This window comes from Ptychodera flava, chromosome 19, assembly GCF_041260155.1.
Source record: "Ptychodera flava strain L36383 chromosome 19, AS_Pfla_20210202, whole genome shotgun sequence".
Lineage (NCBI taxonomy): Eukaryota > Metazoa > Hemichordata > Enteropneusta > Ptychoderidae > Ptychodera > Ptychodera flava.
The window spans coordinates 29,877,987-29,904,418 of NC_091946.1; the positions used below are offsets into that span (position 1 = coordinate 29,877,987).

General features: G+C 37.7%; 2 protein-coding genes across 2 annotated transcripts in view; both read right to left on the bottom strand.

Moving 5' to 3' along the window:
• The window catches only part of LOC139119228 (uncharacterized), a 63,540-nt gene that overhangs the window by 21,253 nt on the left and 15,855 nt on the right, over nucleotides 1-26,432 (bottom strand). The window lies entirely within an intron of this gene.
• LOC139119229 (uncharacterized) lies at nucleotides 3,956-21,091 on the bottom strand. Its single transcript, XM_070682915.1, has 7 exons — nucleotides 20,911-21,091; nucleotides 17,459-17,674; nucleotides 14,561-14,843; nucleotides 11,195-11,337; nucleotides 8,812-10,642; nucleotides 7,868-8,046; nucleotides 3,956-6,452 (listed from the first exon to the last, which is right to left on the bottom strand). Exons 1-5 carry the CDS (start codon nucleotides 20,990-20,992, stop codon nucleotides 8,979-8,981), a joined length of 2,388 nt encoding a protein of 795 aa, XP_070539016.1. The 5' UTR covers nucleotides 20,993-21,091; the 3' UTR covers nucleotides 3,956-6,452; nucleotides 7,868-8,046; nucleotides 8,812-8,978.

The window sequence follows — 26,432 nt, forward strand, 5'->3', positions numbered from 1 at the left end:
CCCAGTCCTAGCCAAGCCGAACCCTCTAGGTTAGCCATCGAAAACGTCCGTACGAGCTATACGGCTGCTATTTTTGTTTCGTATATAGTATGCCCTATTCAAAACTTCAAGACACGAACACTCCCTCTTTGTACATGACCCCATTCACAAATGTTGCCAGGGAAAACAACATAAAGCAGCGAAGCGAAGCGGAATATTCTGACACTTTCACTGGTAGAATAATTAGGTCTCGTCACCTTTAACCTGGCTAGTAATTCGACTATTGGAGCATTGAAGTCAAACAGCAGGCAGTGGAAATCAGAGTGCAACTATTAAAACTAGTATATGCGCCCGTTGTTGCCCAATGTGATTAGGATCAGAGTTTTTTATGACAGGAAGGGTGCGTGAGGAAAGAAATGAGTTTGTTCCTGATTGGTAACTTTAAACGGTTCGGCTAGGCAAGGCAAGGCTGTTCTAGGCCTGGGTTTTGGAGCTTGCCACACGGATCATTGTCTTAATTACCTATACCTATAGGGGAACTAGCACATTTAACGGCAGGGGCCGGAAGAGAAAATGGGGGGGGGGGGCACGAAAAAATGTGGGTGTCCAAGGGGGCCTTAAAAATTCTAGGGAACAGTAAAGGGGCTTCAATTTTTAAAGCTTTGTGCAAATCATATGGATATGAATTGGACAGAAAACAGATTTCATTTTTTTCAGAAACCCGCTTTCTAAGGTTATCCAGTGGAATGAATGTGTTTCAATAAGTAGACTTTACTAGAGAAATGCAACTGTCAGTGTGGCAGAGATATGATGTTCACATCTCAAAAGAGTAGACTTTACTAAAGAAATGCAACTGTCAGTGTGGCAGAGATATAATGTTCACATCTCAAAAGAGTATACTTTACTAATGAAATGCAATTGTCAGTGTGGCAGAGATATAATGTTCACATCTCAAAAGAGTAGACTTTACTAAAGAAATGCAATTGTCAGTGTGGCAGAGATATGATGTTCACATCTCAAAAGAGTGGACACTTTACTAAAGAAATGCAACTGTCAGTGTGGCAGAGATATGATGTTCACATCCGCAATGGCTGGAACACACAATTGTTCCTGTCCTGACAGCTCTTGTGGCGCATATTTCAGTCTCCACTGACATTCTTTTCATTTATATCATCATTTTTTGTTTACCATTGATGTACAGTTGATGTATTTGTGGTGTTTTAAGTTAAAAGTTGTTGACTAAGTTCAATTGAATATTTGTTGTGACTCTATTTTATTTGCTTAATTTTTGTCAAGAGTTTCGTTTCCTTTATCTTCCGCACACAAAAATGAGCCACTGCTAGTGACAGTTTATGGACCCTGCAAAAGATACTACATTGACAGACGATTTTGTACAGTGCTACACTACATTACCTTCAATATTGCTGCAACTTTTGTTATGTAATTATTACTATGCCAAAGAACTATAACTTTTCTTACTTATCGATTATAGTTATTAAGAACTGTTGCATAAAGTGTATTTTGACCCAAACATAACTTATATGCAAGGCATTGTAATTAAAGAGAACAAACATGACAAAATATATCAATAATGTCATGGACAAAGTATTCAGCATAACGTGTAAAGTACTCCTTGGTTAACTGTGCAAACACAAAACGGTACATCAAAAAATTTTTAACTCAATAGAAACAATATAATTGAGTCTAAAATAAATAAATGCACGCCTTCAATCAATCAACCGAAAAACCAACAAAAAAATCAAAATCAATGCGAACTCATTAAAAATAAACAGTGTTATCAACCGGGTCATGCATAATTATCCTAACCTTTACATTGAACATTGCATTCCCTTCTCTCGACGTGTTCTTATGGATCACAGGTTTTACGCAATACCTCATATTCTGCAGGTGTTCGGTTTGTGTTCCGGTAGAAGCAATAGTAAAATTTTTTTCTTGAAAAAATTGTTAGAAGTTCAATTACCACTTCTTTTTCTCCTCGAATACTAACGTTTCCTTCCAAACGTGCATTACGATGTCAGAGGGCCTAGATGGAGCTAATATAGAACAATAAGTGGGATGCTGGGGTGAAGTGGTAAAGAAGAAATCGTGAAAATGGTGATCCATTTTTAATCATTTTCCCCAGAGTTTCATAGCCTAAATTCCTAAGTCTCACTCAAAAATATAATTTCTCGCCCTTTCAGAATGTAACCTGCGGCCCCATTTCCATGAGTACTCGCATTTCTGACATCATCACTTTCTGGCTGTGCTTATTTCTGCATGGCTGACCAACAGTATGAACTTTCACAAGTTCAGAGAATGCTCAACTACTACTGTCAACCGTGTGTCCAGTAAGACTGTCGGATCCGACAGCACAACGCTTAGTTCTGCAAACTGTATTGCATAAAGTATAGAATTAGTTGTTTACAATTATCTTAGTGAATCAAGGTATACCAAATCAGGAAGTCAGACTGACTGAAGCCAACTGATGAACTTTTGTCATGACAGTTTGCATAGCATTTTGCAAAAACCCTTGGTCAGTTTTTTGAATTTATCATAGTTGACGCATGGAGATGTGTGCTTACAGATATGTGTGCTACCCTCATGATTGAAGATGTAAATCTGCAAAGAAGCATACACATACATAAAATGGACATTGGTGCCGGCAAAAATACTGATGTGATAGTAGATTTAATTTCAGATAGCATAAATTATTTATTAACAATACCCACTATCAAATAAACAATAAATCTGGGTTTTTTTCTGGACAAATTTAATGACCATATCTCTTATAAATTCCATCTTTAAAAATCTTCAAAAAATATGAAAACATACCTGAAAATGAATGCATATTTTCTAGGTAACCGAGACAGATGATATGATACTAACTTATGTTGATTTGATATTGTGATAGATTTGGATGACATAAAAGTACATGTAGACAATTGCCACCTTTGACACCACGGCTTAATTCAGAATTCAAATCAAGATAAGGCAAATATGTAACAAAGAAAACTGAGCCTTTATCACTACTATTGTTATATCAACAACATTCAAGGATATAACTGTGCTGCTTAAAGGTTAATTACACCAACGCCACAGGTGAAAAGGTGTACATTTCCACTTCATACCATGTTGACATACTGATACAAACTTACAGGCAATTCTACAATTTATTTTGCCAAATTATGTACCAGGCTGATACACATGCTTTTGCATTATTCTTTCACTCTGAATATGAGAACAATCACCTTCTACATTAATCTGCCTTAAGTGTAACTGTCTAAGCCTTCTTTGTCTTGACCTACAAAACAGAAATAAAATGAAACCATTATCCAAACCTATTCCGCTCTAAAATATGCATATAACCACGGAACTATATACCATCTATGAAATCTCAGTGTATGACCATGTGAGTGAATTATACATCGTCTAAGTCAGGAAAATTCATATGACTCAAAATGTTATAATGCAAACGTTCAGTGAAGGGTGAGCCAAGTAGTACTAGGTACAGGATAGAAATTGTCAATTAATAGATCACTGAATTACACTTCAGTGTCTAAATGGATCAGAGAGAATTAAGGCTGATGTGTACGATGAAGTGTGGAACGACCAGCAAACAAGTCAGGGCTAGCAAAATAGACTTGTTTCATGTTTTGTGTGAACACGTCGCCTGGTTTCTGTCAGGTTATTAACATTCAAAGTCTTCTTACCTATACAACACAACAAAATGTAGAAAATGTTTAGACGTATTTAGCACTCAATTCTTGTATCTCTAATAAAATACGCACTTTGGAAAATAAAAAAAACTCACTTTTCTGCCAAAGCAGAGTTATTTTTTATTCTGATTAATAGATTCTTGGTCATGGAAGGTCTACCAAGGTTAATAAGCTGGCAGATTTAAATTTCTTAACTACTTTATCTGTTTTTCATGCAAATAGGTTTTCAAGATATAGTGTAATTTTCTAATAATTATATACATGTAGAATCTTTCATTTCCAATTCCGACTTGTTGTACACTTTAAAATAGTGTAAATTATGTAAAGTTTAGCTTTTACATTTCATTTAAAATGAGACCCTAAACTCATGTACTATGATAGTAGACATTGCATGCCCCTCCTGCTGATAAAAGCATAGTCCACCTCTTTCCTGTTGCAGAAATACCACCAAAAAGATACTTTTTATTTGACCACCGACAAAATATTTATATAAAGCCAATGGTCTAATAATTCTTTGTTTATCATTTTGATGTTACCACACAGTGGAAAATTCGTCATACCGCTAATTGTGATCATTTAACCTTAAGATAACAGTCAATGTCACAATGTTTTGAAGACCAGATTACAAAGACATTATTCCCGATTGCTCTATATCATGTAAGCTTTATCTCAGCCAACCAAATCTAGAGTTCAGAATTTGTTGCTGCGCAGCTACTCATGAAAATTACTGTTTATACAAATAAGGGTTCGCAGTAAACGCAACTATTATCTTGAATGTAAAGTTGCCATGGAAAAAATAAAGCAGGATTGTACTGTCTTAATAAGATTGCCAATCTTAATAAACATGATGGATAACTGCATAAAAATGAAAACATATCAAATCTAGCTTGTCGATTGTTGGCTACAGCTAATGTTACATTCCAACTCAAAGAAAGTTAACACTTCAGAAAAAAAAACAGAATATACTTTCACCTTTTGTTAGATATCTTTAGGGGTTATTACACGAAGTTTGGGCGATACCGCGTCGTATTCGAGTGATGTGTCCGTATTTTGACGAGTTGCGCAGCAACGAGTCAAAATACGGACACATCACGAGAATACGGCACGGTATCGCCCAAACTTCGTGTAATAACCCCTTTATCATACACGCATGCTTTGGTTATGACTGTTTTCCTACGGACGTTCCGAAATTAGCGACGAAATCAACTGAAATCGACCTTGCTTGCTCATCACTGTACTGATAAAAAGTTGGTTGCTAAGGAGTGATGACAACCGTATCACTTCTTGATATTATTCCGCTGTTGGGCCATTCCACTTCAAAGGAGGGTTTATGGCACACTTTTAAAGCGAACAATTTAAATATAAAGATGTCGACACAGGTTTTCACACTTTGAAAAAGATTTATTTTTTACTTGAAATGGCGGTGGATGTAAAAATAGGCTGGAGTGTGTGAAAATGAGTGTGTTTTCGTGTTTTGAAACATACACTCATCTCTTCGCGAAAGTTATGAGGCCGGCCAAAATTGGGTCAAAATACTCGCGCCGCGCCAACGTTCGATTTCAAACTCGATCAGGTCGATCGAGCAGCTGAGAGCATAAAGCAAGCAGCTCGGCGACATCATCTATGAATGCACAGTGGATATAATAGCCGTACCAGTCACTTTATCTCCAAGAATTATACATGTCCTCAGTCGTCAAATCTGCCGAATTTACCATCTTAGAAAGGAATTTGTGAGCGGATTAGGGAAAACGTGAAGTGAGTACACTGTAAGCCGTAGCGTCGTAACTCGTTCGTGATTTTGTTGCTGCACGAATAAAACATTTCAAAGGTATTTACATCGTCTGCTCGTATACTTTCGTCACTGGCTTGCCTAAATAGAACTAAATTTATTTCACAACAACCTAAACAAAAGTTTTACTTTCCCTAGTATCTTACATTGTCTCCGAAACCCGCACCGGTGCCACCGGACAGTATCATGACCTGTGAATCTCACTGACAGGTATACAAATCGGAAATATAACATGTGCACATCGTCTGTCGTGAGTATTTTCAGTGCGGTTGCATTTTTGTGGCTCATTTATGGTTGTAAACGATGTAATTCATCATTCAGATACTTAAACTCGTCAAAAGGAAACTTTTCGTATAGCGGTTTTGTCGATCGAGATCGTAAACTTCGGCAGCGCAAAGTAGACGACATGAAAACACCACCGTATGGGATTGGCCGTGAACGATGACAGGTGTCGGGTCGGCAAAACATAGACATTTTCAATGCGTTCGTTTGTATGTTTTTGGTAAAACTACTTGTACCTAAGTGCAATGCCCATGAACTGACTGCAAAAAACAAAATTTTGACCATAAATCACATTCACAATGACGTTTCGAAGTGTCACAAGTCTACGTCTAACTTTTACATGTATGTGAACATCCCAGCGAAGGTCACGCGTACGCGTAGCTGTAGGCCTAAGTAGTTCGGTTACTGTGAAAATATAATTCGTATTTTCACTAGTTAAAATACGGGTTTATATTAGTACCTTCTAAACAATAGGAGAATGGCAATACAGGCATAGCATGTACGATAATGCATGATATCTTCTGTGAATGCAGAGTTGACAGATTTTATTGCGGAAAGATAACAGATGCTTCTTTTTGATCGGTCATTCAATCACTGCTGTCGTGGTCAGATCCACCATTACTGTTTTCATCAGTTTCATCGCTACTGCTGCTGTTCCCAGCATACAAACTCCGATCTCTTGCTTTCTAAAATTAAATGAAACGGTTAGCGTTAGCTTTCTGCAGTCACATTTCTTTCTATAGAGATGTAGCTGCTAGTTGAAACCCGGTGAAAATGCAGATATAGACATTTTCGCCGGTGTGTATTTGGAAGAAAGAATTTTAGAATGGTGTACAGATAAAAGGCATGCGAATACGGCTGGCAGTTGAAGGTACACTGGAATCAACAGCCCCAACCCTACCTGCAATAAAATGGTTGCAACCAAAACGCTTTGTTCAAGTGGAAACTTTACCATTATTAGCTGTTGTTAAGGTATTTGTGTTTGAATTTGGAAACAATTTTTTTATAAACATGTTGCTTCTATTTTAGAGAAATAAAACAAAACAGAAAAAACTAATTAATTGTCCTCCATAGACCAGTCGACTAGCTATGTCAGCATTTTTCTCAAATTTGCGAGAAAAAGAAGGTTGCAAGAAAAATCTTTGGCGAAATTAAGTGTACTACACACAGTAAAAAAATTAGTATCTATGAGATAACATGTGTGCACTGTACAGTTCTGAACAGTAAACTTATCATGGTTGTCTTACTCAGTGTAAACATTTCTGTTTTTGTTGTTTTCAAGTCTGCACAGGACCTTGTAGAGTCAAATAAATAGGAAAATAAAATATAAATTTGCCACATGATTTTGGTGAGAGGTCTACAAGGAGAAAACACCTATCATTTGGGGGTCTAAATAACTTCTTTTTGTGACTGACGTCTAAAGATTATCTTTTAACTCTGTCTCTTTACACTTGCCAGCGTCACCTTCAGCAACAATGGTACCGAACTCAACCAATGGTGATGGAAAACTTACGGTGGTGGATACAAAAACTCCACCTTGCTTAACTTTCTCCACTATTAGCAATATGTTACAGAGCTATAAACGGAAAACGTATATGCATAGTAGCCCAAGTTACATACTTAAATGAGGTATCATTTCTCTATCAAGAGAGTGCTGTCAAATGCTTTTGCAGGTTTTCATATTTGGCCAAAAATCTTTTATGAAGCTTTCAGAAGTTACTAGTCTAAGAAAGGTAAGCATGACCTTTGTTTTGACTTGCTCCCAGTCTTTGCGCATATGGATATCAAAACAGATGAATTGAAGGAATAAACTTCATCAGTCTATCGCGTTAGTGGTAGGCTGTAGCGAAGATCAAAGGCAGTAACTGCTACCAAGAAAAGCAAGCCATTGGGGCTAGTCTAACCAGGCTGTTTGAGCTGAGCTGATGTTTTGTGTACATAATGTATCAGACTTGTGACGAGTTATTGAATAACTTTGTTTTAGGTTTAAGCAGCTTTTCCAGCACTTACACTGTGCAAGAAAACTATTGAATTGTTGCATTTTTTAAACAACACACATATAAATGACACCTAAAGTTTGTCTTCAGTAGGGATGACTTACCAGAAATAACATTTCATATGAATCTTTTTCCTTGTCCATGTGTAGTGCTTCTAAAAGTTTGGCAATTTCATTCTGCAAATCTGGATAATCAATACTTCGCCTCACAGGATCTAGAGCCACTTCAATCTCTGTAGCTTGCTTGAAGTAGTTCAGGGCCGTCTTGTACAATTCATGACTTTCTGTTGGACATAGTTAACAAACAAAGAGATGCAAGAATGATATAGGTCATGTTTTGTTCTTCACACAAAAAAGTCACAAGAAATCTTCCCATATACATGTGCCACTTAATTGCAAAGTAAGTTTTAATAGATGTCAGCTTATTAAGCTTGTATTTTTGTGATATTCCTTCATCCTTTCACCACAATTATTTGGCCCATTCCCATTGTTATCAATGCTAATGTTGGACCTGTAAACAGGGAACTGGGATGTACTGGTTAAGCCCATCCAACCCTTTTGCAAAGTCAACTGTGCATCAGAAAGCAACAGAGTACAGCACAAAACTGGATTACTGGCAGAGTGGAGGTAATAAAACAACGATCATACTGAGTGACATCTCCTAATAACACTCTGCCAGTATTGTCTTCACGTGCAAACGGAGCTATCAAATTAGGGTGAATCTGGTGCAAATAAAGAACCTTTTACATTACGCCAGTAAACATGGGAAATTGACATGGCTTATATAAATATCTGTTTACAGTTTCATTGCCGACGTAACATTAAACATTAAAGTGTTTGCTGTGTCATGGAACGCCTTCTTGAAGTCAACCAATGCTTTCTTAAAAGCTCTGTCTACATGTGGGTTGAAAATTATTTTGTGAAAACAAGTCTCTTAGCATGTTAGAGGTTCTGGCTAATATGAATAACTTTAGAATTATACCAAAATTCTAATAGTAGTTCAGAAAGACAAACGTTCTCCTGTAATACAGTATATATGGTTCTCATACCTTTCAGTTCAGCAACCTTTTCCATTTCTTCTTTCTCCTTTGCTTCTTTGGCCATACTGTGGTACAAGGAGCCGATGAAGTATACACCCCGTGCTGTATCCGGATGGTTGTTGCCAAGCAACCGAAATCGAATTTCCATGGCTTCGATGGCAAGAGGCATAGCCATATCATACTGCTTCATCTCGCTGTAGGTCAGTGCTTTGTTCTTCAAACAAACAGCAGTTTTTGAAAAAGCCGTAGATATTCATAGACTTTTCTAGATCTATTGCCTTGTCATAATATGATAACGCTTCATTGTAATATCGCTCACTTTCCTCTGAATCATGTCTTTCAGCAGCCTGATTACCCTTCGCATGACAACAAGTACCAACATTCAGAAGAAAAGTTGGCATGTCAAAGTGTGTGCCATCTTTAGAAACTCTAAATAAGACATCTACTGCCTCTCTGTGAAATTTCAATGCTTTCTCTGTATCCGTACTATAATATGCATGGCCAATTGCATTCATGCTCCGAGCAACATAAGTGTGCTGTTTCAGCAACGTTTTTTGCAAACCCAAGGACTTTTCTAACAGTGCTATTCCACTCCCGACTTCCCTAATTTTGACCAGACTTCTTCCCTGTACATATTCACAAGTAGCTACAGTTAGTTTATAATTATCTGTGTTGGCCTCTGCCTGATTTTCCAAGTCCTTCAACAATCTTAAGGGTTCCGCCAATATCTCCAACGCTTTGTGAGGGTATGCTTTCGGAATCCAGCTATCTGCTTGAAAACCTCTAAAGAAACAGTATTGGATAGTTTTTCCACTCGCTCTAGCAACCTCTGCAAATCTTTCGAAAATGTTGATTCTCCTGTCTGGGTCCAAATAGTACTCAAAAAGCAGATACGTTGAGTACAAAGTTCTATGGTCTTTTTTGTTCTCAAGTCGGGGACTAATTTTGAGTTGAGTCATTAGATCGAGATAATGATCCAAATTAGTTTTGTTACTCTCCAGCAGGAATTTCTTAGCCTCCAGGATATTTTTCTCAACCTTCTTGGCATTTTGTCTCAAGAGCTCATCGTAATACTTTACGAAATCCCTTTGAGCCTCATCAAACGAATTTTGTAAATCATCTTTGCCAACTTCTTGAAGATAAGATCTGACAAGAGGATGAAGACTGTACTTATTTATACTGCTGAATTTTAAGTTTTCAAATCTCACGCTAGGCTCAGTGTTGATAACTTTCCACAGACTGACTAACGGCTGCAGAATATCTAACTTTGTTGCACTCAAGTCTTCAGTTTTCAACACTCCCATTGCTGCTCTTTCATCAAATGCGCTCGGAAACACCGACAACTTCAGTAAAGCGATTCTAAATCTATTAGGAAGAGTGTTAAAAACAACTTGTAAGCACTTATCGATAGGTTTTGCTTCATGAGTACCGTAACGTAAGGTTGTCATCATGCACTTTTTGGCAGGATCTAATCGGTTGATGAAATCTTGAGCTGTGACTACCCCATCTTTTAAACGGCTGGCAATTATTTTAATGGCAAGGGGTAAATTGCCTGTCTTTATTGCTAAATCCTTGGCTTCCCTGTTTGAGACCTGATCTACCCCTGCTAAATTTTGGAGAAGCTTGACTGATTCAGGTACTTCTAAAGGCTTCAACTCTATTTCTTCGAAGGAGCACGACCTAAAGCGATTTTTTGCCAGACCATAGCGAGATGTGATTAGGATCTTGAGTCTTCCATTCTTGACCTGTAGTAGTTCACTTAGCGTGTCATGGAACTCACTGGATGTGTTACTGTCTGGTTCGACAAGCTGGTCAGCATTATCTATGAATAGCATTGTGTCTGAAATGTATTTAAAATACAGCAAAAAGACCAATCAAAAGGTACGATTTTGTCGTTGTTTTTAATTAAATTATGTCATGGGTAGCAGTGAGTGGACAAGAATTACCGCAAAAAAACACACCTGCATTCCCTTCTTACATTTTGAGACACATACAGAAATTTATCAGACCTTTCGATTTGATTGAAGCACTCTTATTGCCTTTCATCTTAGGTTGCCAAAAGGTTGTTGTCACATAAAATTTAATTGGGTAAAGAATTCGAAACAAGTGGCTTGCTGACGAGCAATGGAGATGCGATTGTGAAACATTTATGAACAGTATAAGAAAAGCTGCGAAGTTATTTTTCTTTTCGAGCAAATGCTTTGGAAAGCAACAATTATAGAGAAATAAAGCAATTGTTACCATTGTGATGCTGGATCAAAGCGGTAAGAAATGAATCAGGGTGACTATGAAATCAACAATCAAAATTTTAGAGAATTGATAAACCACCGTAAGCCTTATCAAATTTATATAAATTTCTCGAAAGAGAAAGTTTCAACATCAAGAGCCTCACCTTTTGTGCAGGAACTACACCAATTTTTCAGAATACGTAGTAAATCGGCACTGTCAATGCCAACACACATTTCAATGGTAGATAATATCTCGTGTACGACCTCTTTGCTTGAGCTCCCCTTCCCCAAATCGATACGATATGACCTAATATAAATAAAAACAAAAAGGAATAAGTTTCTCAATCTTAGCTTTTATTGAACGGACAAATATATGAATTATAGTTGCATGAATGAAGTTTATTATTGTAGTTGCATGAATGAAGTTTATTGCTAGCATTGTAATTTCAGATGACCATTGTTAAGTTATGTCGGATATACCTCTTGGTTGCCAATTCAGGTATCCTGATATCAAATGGTTTGACCCTGTGCAATATTAGTTTTCGCATAGAAGCTATCACTTGCTAGTTAGACTTTGGTAAATGAACTTTCATTTAGGGGACTGGCTGTACATATTGCAAAAATTTCTAAATTTCAAGATCCTGGTGTTTTTGCAAAAGATTGGTTTTTCACGCAAAGGTATTGTCACGATTGCCAATGAACATTGCATTGATTTGAACTGAATTTTCAACAATCAAGTGCAGCCACCTGGTAAATTCAGTCAATTTTACAAAATCACCTTAAAACATGTTTCTTTAGCTGATATAGTGTTTACATATTTTAACCTTGAGCTTGATTTAGAAAAGAAAGTGAAACTGCTCGTAACTGCCTTTCCACCAACATATGCGAAAAATTCTGGTCTCCCACTGAATTGTAATATTCACTGCCCTCCAATATCTATATGCATGGTCTACCCGCTCCCCACTCTGCACAACAGTTAAAGATCCCAACTGCCTTCCCCAATAGCTTACACCACATTGTCTTCCCTGAAATTTTATCAATTTGATTGTTTTTTCGTGACATTTTCTGATGAAGCCGACCGTTTCCACTCACGAGGGCTGTAATTTTGTGAAAGATATAACGAGACTCGTCTTACTTTGACTGACCAAAATGACGTTTAAAATATTAACAATGTGTCCCCCTCTCTTCATCCAAACTGTTAAAACTCTTCAAATTTGAGTGAACGGATACCCCACTTTCATAACTGGAACAAGGCTTCATTTGTTCCACGTGAGAGGCTTCCAAATGTCTTATTGAATCTTTATAAAAGGCTTGCAAGATTTTTCCATGGACACATAACAGAGCACATATACTTGCTTACTGCACATAGAATTCAGTATGTCTACTTCACAATTGACTATATCACCGTTTAAATATTGAAACTGATAATTATCATGCACATTGCACAGCAGATAAGCATATTTAACATAGGTGCTTAATATCCCCTAATGACAGGTGCTGTGAAAATCTACATGATTTACTACAGCTACGGAATATATGCAAACACGAATGAACTTAAGTCATTATTATGACCTGACCCATATTGTATACGGTCAAATATGCCTTATACACTACCTAGAAGTTGTTTTGATCATCATGTCTGACATTAATAAACAAATTTTCATCTTTATATGAGATTTGAACCTGAACTTTCCATGGTTTGGATATGTAAAGCTATGTGCATGATTTGAACTTTGATGTACTATTCTCCAACATTATACTGCTGTTTAATAAAATTCCATATCTTGCAAATATGTGCACTACTACTTGCATTGGTTTACTACCTTTTCAGTCAATCTATGAACTGTTTTGTGATAATAAGATGTTATTCCCTAATATTTTTCTTCGTTCAGCGAAGGAAAATACGAGTGACATAATGACCGTGTCACTACGAGTCGAAGACCAGTCGTGACACGGTCTTTACGTCATGAGGACTTTTCGAGCTGAACGAAGAAAAATATTAAGGAATAATATACTTATCACATGCACTAGCCAAGAATTCGGGTTTTTTTGCAAAGTACAAGAAGTTGTCCATAACGATTAAACTTTTGAACTACTTTTAGAATGATATCAATACGCCGTGTGCGAGTTGTCAATCATTTCCAGTCGTCCGTCGAGAGAGTGAGGAACACGGCGTACACATTTGTGTAGTAAATGCCAGACGACGACTCGGTCTACACGTACCTTCCGCAAAGTTATACACTATTTCAAAGATAGCATAGGCTTTAATACCTCAGAAAAAGTTACGCTTTTTTCGGGAACAAAAATTGACTGAATTTAAATTGGGCGAACACTGTGTGACGTCGCGCTGATCCTCCTTACAGAACCTTTTTGAAACGCGACCAGCTTCGAGTTCGCTGTTTCTGCAAATTATTCAAGTAATTCCTTAGGACTGTACAGGCGGTACACTCTTGTGTTTTTATTGTTGTAGTCTATGAAAATATCGATTTAATTACATGACTTTCGGAGGCCTAGACACCGCACTTGGTCCATTGTTGCAGTGGAAACCGTATGTCTACCGCATGAAAGTACACAGTGCGTCGAAAGTTCAGGAGTCGGCGGAATCTAAAACTAAAACAAAAGGACTCAAAATTTGCCAAGAGGCTATATTTTGTCAGACTCTAATGATCATTACAATTTTTTACAATAGTTTACGTCAGACACATTTTGATCGTAGGAGAAATACTGGCCGCCATGTTGTTTGTTTACACTGACGAGCACACCGACTCGAGGATCGACGCAAAAAAGGTCCAACGCACGAAAATTGATGACATAGACGCGGGTTGTCGTGACGTAGAACGACCAGAGAATAAATCCCGTATTTTTTGTTCGGAGACGACAAACTTGGCTTGTGCATTTGAAAATGGTGGTTTAAATTTTACATAAAGAAGAATAAATACCGTGACAAAATTATGAATTAAAATGAAAACGATATTAACCTCATGAGAATGCTTTTCATCAGTAAACGTTTACATACATAGAAAAAACGGAAATTTTCTTACCGACACTGTGCACTGAACAAAGACCTTTCCGGGAGTCACCGGAAAAAAACTTCCGCCAAAACTCCAGAAAAACCCTTGGAGTAAAAGGTTAACGCTCTCGTGATGAGCATAGTTACTACGCCCGTTTAAAGCTCCATAAGCTGTATCTTTTGGCTATTTTTTCAGAACTTTTGTTTTATGGTTTCTCTACACTTTCTGCATCGAATCCCTGAACTGTAATTTAATGCCAAGTATTTAGCATATCAACACAACCTATATGAGTATGATCTCCATTGTAATTGTTGAAAATTGTATTCAAGTCCGGACTAGAATTCATTTGTAAACAATAAACAATGATCACTACACACATATATCAGCTGTGTTGACAAAAAGAATACTCAAAATTTCAGCATGACAAACGGATTAGGGTCAGACACGATAGTTGATATACAGAAGCAGAATACTGAAAAACTTGCCAAAAGTTACAGCTTATGTCCGTTTACGTTGTACCTGTAATTCAGCCTAGCACAAATTTCCAATGCCAATTCTGTTTTTCCTATCCCAGCAAGTCCACAGATGCTGACGCAGGTAACCCTTTCCGATTGTTTCCGTAGCATGTCCAGTATTTCTCGTAGGTATCCTTCTCTTCCAACAAAGTCAACATTTTTGTAGTTTGCGTACACGTCCTCTGCTCTTTTGATCTCTTGATCTTCTGTTTCCTTTATGCCAATTACTTCCTTCGTGGTACCCGCGAGTTTTTCGTCAGCCATCTCTTGGCGTTTGTCTAAATGATCTGCATATGAAAATGAAGTTGCCGTGATTACATCTGCAAAAACAAGGGCTGTTGGCCTGTATAGAGTATATAAAAATATTTTTGATGGAGTAAACATTTCTTCAACCACTTTGTAGTCAGCATATGACACACTCGCTGTTGCTAGCCGAATGCTGAAATAGCATGAAGAATTCACCAAGGACTTTGGATATACATGAATTACATTTCAGAAAACCGTATTTTACAATTTCCAGACATTGTAACCAGCACTTCATTATATTTTGGCTTTGTGTACTGTCATAGGGAAACAGAAAGCAGTCCTTTTGATAAGCAGGGACAAATCCTGTATGGTTACATTTTAAGAGAAAAGTAGCAAAAAACTTTGGCTCTGTGTACAGTCATTTGGAAAGATAAAACTGTCATTTTTAGAGCAAGAAGAAGTCCTGTACCGGTACATTTTAAGAGAAGAGTGGCGAAAATCACAGAACGTCTTTCCAATGCGAATGTAACGTAAAATATTATGTGTTTTTGAACTTCTGTGCGCTATATCAGCATTTAGAAGACAACATATCCATATACATCAAATTTTAACACTCATATAATGTGTTTTCATCCTTACCATTCTATCACTCCTGGATTCGACCAAACCTTTGTCTCTGTGACGTTTCTTTTCGTGTGTACGATTTTTTTAGGGCTAAGCGTATAGAGCCATCTAAACCATGTTAAATTTGCAAGTCATGAATATTAGCATGTGTTTCTTTCACGCAGATTCGGTAAGGGACTTGACAGCTTTTTGGCTGGGGGTTAATTCAAAAGAAATTTAAACAGAATTTGCCGTGTCGATCTTTTCACTGGTTTCCGGTAATTACGCTCTTCACAAGACCGTCAATAGGAACACTTGATTAAAACTTAAAGCTTGTTACGATATCTTCTATTGTAAGTGCATGTACACTTTCCTTCTTCGTAATCAGGTGAACATAATTTTGTACAATCTATGCGTGACCAGGTGTCTTCATAAATTATTTATTTTGTGGTTCTAGAACAAGAACTGTGTTACCGCTGTTCAAAGACGTTGAAGTCCTACCGCAAGTGTCGTTTAAGAACTGTCTACTATGTACGGACATTCGTAACTGTATCGAGTCTGTTCGACTTATGAAATAGCGGACTCTGTTGCAAGATGGTTGAACCTCAATACCGTTGAAAACCAGAGAAAACGTGTCTTACGTGTGAGATTTTGTTGCGCTGTGTATGTAGATTGTAGATTTCACTATAATGAGTACAATTCACAGTACAGATTAAAAATGTTAAAACATCCACAATACATCTTTGAACACTCTCCTGGTTGTCAATGAAATAAATAATTGCTAACTTGTAATGTCAGTATGATCAACATTTGTGTTTTTTATTTCCGTTATTCCTAAAAAGCATACCCGTTCGCGCAAGTGTTAGTGTGACATAAAACTCATCCTACACAGTTGGCCTACAAGACTACATGTCCCAACAGGTGCTCGTCATTAAGCCCTGGTCCTTCATCCCCAGTGTTGTAGTTGGAGTACATTCCAATCATTAAATATGCTGATATAAATTGCAAACTGCCATGTCCAAGGTCACCTCTGCCACTTAACGCTCGACTTACCACGCAGTACAAAATGTCAGAGAAAGTTTTCCCCTTCAGATTTTAAATCAGCAAAATATTAAACGTTTTATACAGTTAATGTACTATACAGTGAATGAATCGATCGCTGCTAAAGTTGCAGAGCTTGGCACAAAAATATATTACACCGGAAAAACCATCCTGGAATTTTATCAGCATGTACATTAATTTAAATATACTCCAACTTTAAAAATACTAGTAACGGTCTTAAAATGTGTCAAGTGCCTACAGACCAGTGCAGGATCAGTAGGTCGTGCGAGGTTAAGTCGAAAATTTAATGAACGTGGCAAACAACAGTCACCAAGTTGATATATTGAATATTATTTCATTAAAATTCATTATAGACATTATAAAGAATAGTGGCATGAATTTCTGTTCTGCAGAAGGTCAACGAACTTGTGTCATCCGTATTTAAAAGGTCTGATGTACTTTCGCGATAACCACACTAACAACCTTTACGTGAGAGTTTTCTTACGTTTATTTCTTCAATTTCATAAAAACCTAACAGGCTCGACGGAATTAAAAGACGTTCGTAATAATAAAAACATGCTTGGTATACATTTTGCATACAATTCCAACAGTAGCTTTCTGTAGAAAGCTAATGAAACCTGTCTGAATATAAGAACATAATACTTTGCTGTATTCTGTTGCGTTTTTAATTATGTCAGATTCTGAGTTAAAGAGAGGGTGAAGATTAAACCACATATTTTCACGTTTTCCTTCTTTTACTGTAGGAATTTTATTGTGGCTCAGTTTACAATAAAATATTTGCGTAATCTTTACAACGTAAGAGGGAAAAAAGTGCTAAGAAATCAAAGTGACGTTCATGCTGAGAAAACTACTTGATTGTATCGTTTGCCTCAAGTTGGCTGCTTGGAGCATCAATAAATTGTTTGATATACCCTAAAACCTCAATTGTATCGTTTGGAAAGAACGCAATCGATCAAAACGCTTTCCAGTCGTTTGGGTTATGTATATTTACCTTTGTTTGCCGAACCGGTGTACTTGCTGAGAATTTCTTTAAAAACAGCAGATAGCCCAACAGATCTCAACATGTAGTCCAACAGCTGTGTATCATTCTCTGAAATATCGCCACGGTCTCGTAATTTTGCAAACAAATCAAACGGATCTGACATGCGTTCTAGGTCTCTTCTTGGAATCTTATCATATAGTAAGTTCTTCATTGCCTTGAACTTTTCTGTGAGAAAAACGATAGATCATTCGTGCGAATGAATTATACCAAGGACTTTATGTCAAAGCTGATCATTGGGGAAAAAACACGGTTCTCGTGCAGAATAGTCTTCATCACCTGACAATTAGATATTATTCCCTAATATTTTTCTTCGTTCAGCGAAAGAAAATACGAGTGACGTATGATCGTGTCACCACGAGTCGAAGACGAGTGGTGACACGGTCATTACGTCACGAGTATTTTCCGAGCTGAACGAAGAAAAATATTAGGGAATAATATACTTATCACATGCACAAGCCAAGAATTCGTTATTTTTTGCAAAATAAAATAAGTTTTCCATGACGATTCCGCGTTTAAACTTTTGAACTACTTTAGGAATAAATATCAGTACGCCGTGCACAAGTTGTCAATCATTTCCAGTCGTCCGTCGTGTGCGTTAGCGCTCACGTTCGTTCGTGTGTGGAGCAAATGACAGCTCTCGGTCTACACGTAGGCTACCTTCCGCAAAGTTATACTCTATTTCAAAGATATAGTATAGTCCTAAAAATTTATCACAGACGAAGATACGCTATTTTTCGGGAACAAATATCGACTGAATCTCGACGGCGCGAACACTGTAAACGTCGCTTCTGACCCTGTTTGCAATGCGTACGGCGACCAGCTTCGAGTTCGTTGTTTCCGCAAATTATTCATGTAATTCCTTCGGAATATACAGGCGGTACACTCTTGTGTTTACATTGTTCGGATGAGTAATGTCGTAGTCTGTGAAAATATCGATTTCATTACATGACTTTTGATCGTGGGAGAAACATCGGCCGCCATGTTGTTTGTTTACATATTTACGAGCACACCGAAGATCGACAAAAAAAAAGGTCCGACGCACCAAAATTGATGACATAGACGCGGGTTGTCGTGACGTAGAACGACCAGAGAATAAATCCCGTATTTTTTGTTCGGAGACGACAAACTTGGCTTGTGCATGTGATAAAGAATATTATCAAAACCATAGGTGCAGACTTACCCAACAGGTGTGTCAAAGACATTTCTCGTCATTTGACACTCTACACGGGAAAGAAATGTATCTCTGCGATCTTGAAATTCGATAGTCAATATGAATTATTAATTTTGTTTTACTCCGTAATAAGTACAAATGAATAAGCGATATTTGAATTATAGGTATTTTACTGGTACTTTGTGGCCCACACTTGAAAATGGCTATGTTCTAATCCTTCGGCCTTTTAGAGGCAGAATTCTAAATGACATGTCATAGGAAACGGCACAGTCCCCGCTTGTAATTTCGGTGACTTGATTAGACGGAACATGCTTGGAGTCAAAATAATTTAACTCTTAGAATGTGTGGCTAGCATACGTATATATAATCATAGCTATATGTCATAGCACCTTGTATTTGTGAAATTGGTCTTTGCACATCTAAGTTATTGTTCCAGCCGGACGAAAATTAAAACAAATTGCTGACAGGCAACATCGGATCACATCATAGTAAACCAATTGATGTGCACCTGTACTTCCTGATACTCTGCACTAGTGCAACGTTTTCTCGAAATCGGTCCTAGACTTTCTGAGTAATGACTCTGGGACATACAAAAATTACAATCAAATGACTGCAAGATGGTCATATTAGATCATATTGCAAAACAAACTGATGCGCATATGTGTGTGTCTTGCAAAAGGGTAGAACGAGAATCAAGACCTGGAAAATCATGACACTGGCATCTTATAATTATTGAGATCGAATGTAGTGCAACGTGCGAATCAGTTTCAGTTACTGAAGGCATCAACGACCTTATTATATGAATTCATGAAATATACAAATGAGCAAACTATGATCTGTTACTCTCATCAAACGTTGGCTGTCAGTGACCTCGCTTTGACGAGCAAGTTTGAACGTCACTTCCGGTTCCCGTGCGTTCAGCTTCAGGCCACTGGGCTAATACGCGCAAGTGAAAGTGAATGAAACCAACGCTATCTTGTTTAGTTTTCACTAAATAACGACTAAATTACCTAAGAAAGGCCGGGTAAATTTCCCCTTTAACTCTGCTACTGCCAATGTAATTCAGAATTTTGATCAAATTCACTTCTTTCACTTTCGAGCTTTGGCCTTAGTACAGCAGGTCAATAAATATGCAAATGAGCTCACAATAAGCATACAAACTTTAATAAACTGTCTGCATATAAATCTCAGTGTACTTTAGAATTGTCATAAAAATTCAACTGTGTTAAGCTTTGATATATTTATGTCCTAATTACAGCTATTCATTATACATGCTAATGCGCCAACCTATTGAGCGATTCCAGGCAACATTTTTCTCAGAAATCTAACTAGACAGTAAACAGCGCATACATTCGAGACTGTTTTACTATATAACCTCTATTGAAGGTGAGTCACGTGATGAATTAGGTCACCTCTTGACTATGAAGAGCACGAGGGCACGAAATAGAATAAAGGTATACCGCTACATCTTTGAGACAGAGAACTGTTTTCGCAACGATTAGTGAGATTCATATTGAATAAAAATGTATTGTATTCCCTCTTGCGAGATTCCTATTTTATGAGGTGAACTATCGTGATGTTAACACACAGTCGCCTGTTTCCTCCAATTCTACTCTGCGCCTACGCGCCCCACAAACGTGGGTATATACACAGTCGTTTGGTGGGCTACAGTATTCAGCTCTGGGACTATTTACCCCATAGACGAGTGTACAGAAGCGAGAAACACGAGGTGTTTCTCGCTTCTGTACACTCGTCTATGGGGCGAATAGTCCCAGAGCTGAATAGCCCACCAAACGACTGTGGTATATATACACGTACGTTTTTACACACGCCTATTATGTCTAAGGGCCGCATAGGCGCAGAGCGGAATTGGAGCAAACAAGCGACTGTGCATGTGCATATCAATATGGCGCATGTACGTTACAAGGTAATTAACATTTTGCTTCACAGCATACCTGTACGAGAAACGCATATTCATTTAGTCCTTTCTTACCAAGCGATTCATCGTATATTGCACCTATTTTTCACAACATGAATTCACATATGTACGAAGTGATATTCAAAGCCTACCAGGTTGGAGAGATGAGCAGATGGTCGATTCTATTGCATTCCAAACTGAGCCTAGCAACGTCATTACTTAAGCCGGACAATGATGCAAAACATAAGCTTAAATAATAAAGTCAACTATAACCTAAGGAAAATTGATCTAACTTTCCATGGGTGAGCTTACCTTCTGTTATTTCATTTGACAAGTCGACCAGCATTTGGTTAAACGGATCAAGTCTTATCTTCTGATGTTCGGATTCGGCCATTTTGGTTCACACTAAAATAAGGGGCCGTCGATAATAAAAGCTGACGCATAAGAAACGTAATTCCTTCGTTTTACTTGAAACCCCCCCCCCCCAAAAAAAAAAAAAAAACACGAAAGTTCTTATGCGAAATGAATTTCGTATTATGATGCCGTTTCTGACAAACCCACACGCACCTCTCCGATCCGCACGCCCATGAAAAAATACCGGAAATGCACATTATTTAATAAACCTCCACTTCACGCGTTTCACTTTTTAAGACAGAACATTTTAATGTATTTCGCATGTAGGAAATATTTCATGTACATGTTTCACTTTGAAAAAGCATACAAGTTTTTATTTCACATTTATGTCTTTTCGCTGTCTTTTCTGTCTCCTTATTTTGTGGTCATTCTGTTCTCGATGAACGAGAAGGTAGTTTTGCGTTCTCGCTGCAAAGTCACACTTCGAAAACAATAGACGAAAATCCTTATGCGATTTTGACGCACACAAAACGAAATGAGCTTTTACCCCCCCCCCCCCCCCCCTAAACGAAAGAATTACGTTTGTCGTTCGTCAGCTTTTATTATCGACGGCCCCTAAGACGTCAAAATTGAGTAGCGCATCCAATGCTTCTGATAGAGTTCAAATATTCGTCGACGGCTCACGGAGTAATGGTTGAAAATACATGTTCGTATTGTCGAGATTGTAGTAGGAGTGCAGAATGAGTCGTAGACAGTCAATGACAAAGCGGGTACTGTATTTCATTATTTAGCAAGCTGAATCGGCGACACGGATCGGCAAACTCGAAACCCCAGGCCTAGTGAAGCCTAACGTAGCCTAGCCGAACACTCTAGGTTAGTGATCGAAAACGTCCGTACGAGCTGTACGGCTGTAATTTTTGTTTCGTACTTTACGCCGCTGATCAGCAATGTAACTACCTGCGATCTATACTTCCTCTCATGAATATTCATATTATTATGCAAAAATTTTACGGGTTATTCAAATTGTATTTGCGCCCTTGAAAGGCAAATCAGAATGTGTGGATTGCAGTGCTCACTGCGATCTATTACTATACTGACTTACGATAAATGCTCCGCGATTGCTGTTAAAATACAGGTAGTTGATTTTCAACAAAGTTGTAGCCGTACACTCTGTCAGATTATTCTGCATGCTCCACAGTCACCTGTGGTTGGTCTATTCCGCTCGGCGTCTATTCCCCCTGTACATATGCCTTCTCAGGCATGTGTACACACGTCTATGAGGGAATAGACGCAGAGCGGAATAGACCACAGGGGACTGTGCATGCTCCAATGAAGACCATCGGTTTATCAAATTGTAAAGAAATGTTCTTGATGTTTTGAATCAAGGCTAAGAGGAACTTCTTCAGACCACACTACGCGTAGATGGAGTAAATATATAGATCAGGCGACACAGGAATTAACGTTGCGCTCGAAACTTTATTTCCCCAGGTCAGCCTGATGGCTGCCTGGGGCAACTCTTAGCTCCGAGAGCCTGGAGATATGCTCACTCCAAGGCCCCCAAAGTCTGACTCTCAAATTTACAATACTTTGTCGACAAGAAAACTTGCCAACGCTAGTTTCACAATGAGTACGTGTATGCATGAGACATGTCACAACACCATTGTTTTAAATCCAAGCTGATAAAAGTTCGACTACTTTGTCTTTCTATTGTCCAACCTTGCGTGAGACATTTCATGCATAATCATAGGAATTCACGAGACACGCGGGTGCCTGGAATGGCGCTGCCATTGAATTTAAACAGAAGAGACTTGAAAATGTGAATTTGCCGCCAATTTTGAAAAATTACACCTCCGGTAAATCGTGGGAATTCAAGCCCAAGCGGTGAAATGTTGAAATTTGGCGAATTACTTAATGAAGATTTACAGTAACCGGTACAAATTATAGAAACATGACAGGTTGATTTCAGACCTTAAAGGCATTTTTGGCGATCCCTGGGATCACCTTTGCTCTAGTATTTAAGAGGATTATGGAGGTGTGATATCCTTTTGTTTTCCATTGAAATTGTAATCTAGTAAGTAAATTTTCTGGTGAGACAATCTGGCGCCAACGCAGGCCTTTAAAGCGAGCGCAGAGAGTCGTCATTATTTACGGTCTGGGGGTCAGAGGAATGTGAGGGGATCACTCAAAAAAATTAAATCTTCAAGGGGGTTATTCAAAATGTGGAGAGGAAAAAGGGGTTATATTTTGTGCGAAGTAAATTGGAACACCTCTCAGATTGCGCCATTGCACTCATCAATTTCTCAAAATTTGGTGTTCAAATTTAAACTATCATCTACAACACCACTTCCATGCATTGTGCCATAAACTCTTTGCTGTTATCTAAGTAAATCAAGGAAGGTAGCTTCATAATTAAATCTTTGTTAGGAGTTATGTGTTTTAATGTTCTGTGGTATGGTCTAATTGTGTATTAGCTCTTTATTATTTTGTATGGTATATTCATGTTTTATTATAATGTGTATGTGTTGGCTATTTGGTGTTAGAAATTAGCCATTGCCATTGCAAGATGCCTGTAATTACTATAGGGAACCCAGAAATCGGGTTGTTGTTGTTCTTATTTGTATTGTTGTAAAGTCTATGAAGAGAGTTTACGTTGGCATAGAGTTACATCGGGTCAAAGAATGATAGTGTCCTTGTAGCGTTTATATGACATCTACATTACGTTTGAAACAACCACAAGTTATTTTCGTTGAATTTTATTAGTCAACAACAACAACAACAACAACAACAACAACAAGAACACGACTAATAAACATATACAACAATACAAACAACAACAACATCCAGATTTCTGGGTTCCCTATGATCTACCTTCAAAAATTAAAGTCGGCCTATCCAAAGGCAGCGTTGGTCGCAGAAGTATCATGGTGGAAGGTGACTGCGATCTATACTTCCCTTACGCTTCCTCATATTGCATTTTATTAATTTCGTTCAATCTATAGATTTATGAATCAATTCCAAATTATGAGCTAAATCATACCAAGACAATCTCCCTTTATCGATGCCGCGAACGTCATAACATATTACATCGACACAATTTTTTTAAATCATCCATATAGTGATTTGTCGCAGGAGGTATAGCCAGCAGTAACTCTGCGATCGATACTTCCTTTTACGATCTTCGTTTCTCCAATGTTCATTAACATTACCATTCAATTTATAAATTTTAATCATACTGAAACAATAATCCGGGATCGATTATCGATGCCACAAATCTCGCACCATACAGTCAGTGTTGGTCGCAGGAAGTTTAGATCGCAGAACACCAGTTGAAAATTCCAAGGCACAAAAACTACAATTTTCTGTGCGATAGAGAGTTAAACGTTTTTGTCATCGTAAGATGTCAGACTTCCACATTTACTACTAAAGGTCATGCTAAAGGAAAAACAAGCCAGGTAAAAAGTACATTTTATCAAAATCACATTGTCAAAAGTCGACGTGAGGCGAAAAATGGGGTCAAATTACTGTATTTATTTATTTATTTATTTAGCCTTGTACATATACGTGACATTGGCATAAAATGAAATACAAAACAAAAGAATTACAAGATTGAAAAACTTTGCAAGAAAGAGATGAAAAAAGCCATCTCAAAACATGTTATAAGCTTTCATCAGCTCATTAAAGGACTTTGCGGTAAAATGCACAAAGGAATCATCGGAACAAGACATTATGTATTTGAAAGAGAACATTTTGTCAAAATGTTTCAGTGAGCCTGAAGATAAAAATGGGATTATAGCAAATATCTCTGAATTACAGTCAACTCGCACCTTTTCCAACCCACCCAGAACCAACTCGTCCGATACCAACTTGCCTGATGCCAACTCGCTCGTTGTTTGAGATGTAATATAGTTGTAGATTCCCGGGCCTGTACGCTAACCCGATGGCCCGAGGCCAGCTATTTTTATGCCGGGCCAGTAACTCGAGACAGTCCTGCTGTTCCTAAAGACATGAGCCAGTAACTGCAGTAAACTTTCCCTATACGTAAAGAAACCGAACGAAATTTATTCTTTCAAGAGATTTGCAAAACGTGAAATTCGCAAATAAAAACTTTTTCCGTGTTGGTACATATTTCAAGCCCGCACCCGTGGTTCTCAATGTTAGAAATATTTGTTGTAGGCTGTTTTAAAATATAAAATGTTTCTATACGTACCAGGCACTCATAAAAATTGCAAAATAGTATCGGGCAAGTTGGAATCGAGCGAGTTGGTATCGGGCGAGTTGGAATCGGGCGAGTTGGAAAAGGTGCGAGTTCAACAGTGACTGGGTACTTGAGCACTTGCAGTTTGACAAATCATAATACAATGAAATTCATCTCCAACACCACTTTTTCATAAAATACAAAGTCTAAGGTACTATGTGAACTCAGAACCCTAAGCTTATACCCTTCTCCATCGTATGGCAGCGTTCCAGGGGTAAAACCCTAGTCACAGGAGTTTCGAGTTATTGTGTATTTATAGATTGATTTTGTGTCTAATGAGTAAGGTATACGTACGTCCTTGTCGCAAAGCAAAGCAAAGCCAAATCAAATACGTCCGAACACACATTTCGTGGAGTGACCTTGGTGTCAGCAGATATCATCAACTGAACAACTGCATTTTTACACGCATTTAGTGTCCGCAACAGTTTCGTGAACATCACTATCGGAAAAAATTGCGAGACTGGAACGAGAAAGCGACGCTTTCTTGCAATTAGTGAGAGTCTCTTGGCCACTAGGAGTATGGGGTGGACGGTTTTGGTTCCCTCACTCTCAGAAATCGTCGTAAACTACACAGTATATATTACACGAGCTCTGCGAAATGCTTTGCAGTTGACAAAACACGTGAAATATTTTGCTGAACGCTAGCAATCAGTAAAATATTTAAAAGCAGTGATAATAAGCTCAATCAAAAGCTAAAATACTTAGAAAAGTGTCACGGTTTTTGAGAAAATGCAAAAAAATAGAGGGATAATATTATCTCTGTCTGTGAAAATACCAACTTTATTTCGCTGGCAACAGATTGGTAATCTGTGGTACATATGATATATATGCGTTAGAAAAAAGGGGCCGAGCTCTAGGCGAATGTGAGACAAAATATCCCGAACTGATCCCACTTCATGCATGGCCATAAGTTATTCCGCAGACTAAATACAGTTCCAATTTACCTCAGGTCACCCTACGCTCAACACAGCGGAACAAGGAAAAACAAAACAAAAAAAACTAAACAAACAAACAAATAAATAATTAAACAATCAAATATACAAACATACAGACAAGCATATAAATACATATATACAAATACATAAATAACAAACAAATATACAGACAAACATAAACATATATAGATAAATAAAACAAACAAACATAATATAATAGAATGTTGAGTGAGTAGCAAAGAAATAAACAAACAAATGTATACACACATATAAGCTTAGATATAATTATA

Excerpts from the sequence above, each read along its gene's own strand:
- LOC139119229 (XM_070682915.1), bottom strand. The coding sequence starts at position 20,992 with ATGGCCGAATCCGAACATCAGAAGATAAGACTTGATCCGTTTAACCAA. Across the intron at positions 17,675-20,910 it reads GTCAAATGAAATAACAGAAG|AAAAGTTCAAGGCAATGAAG; the intron begins GTAAGCTCACCC and ends TTTTTCTCACAG. Across the intron at positions 10,643-11,194 it reads GTGTAGTTCCTGCACAAAAG|ACACAATGCTATTCATAGAT; the intron begins GTGAGGCTCTTG and ends AATACATTTCAG.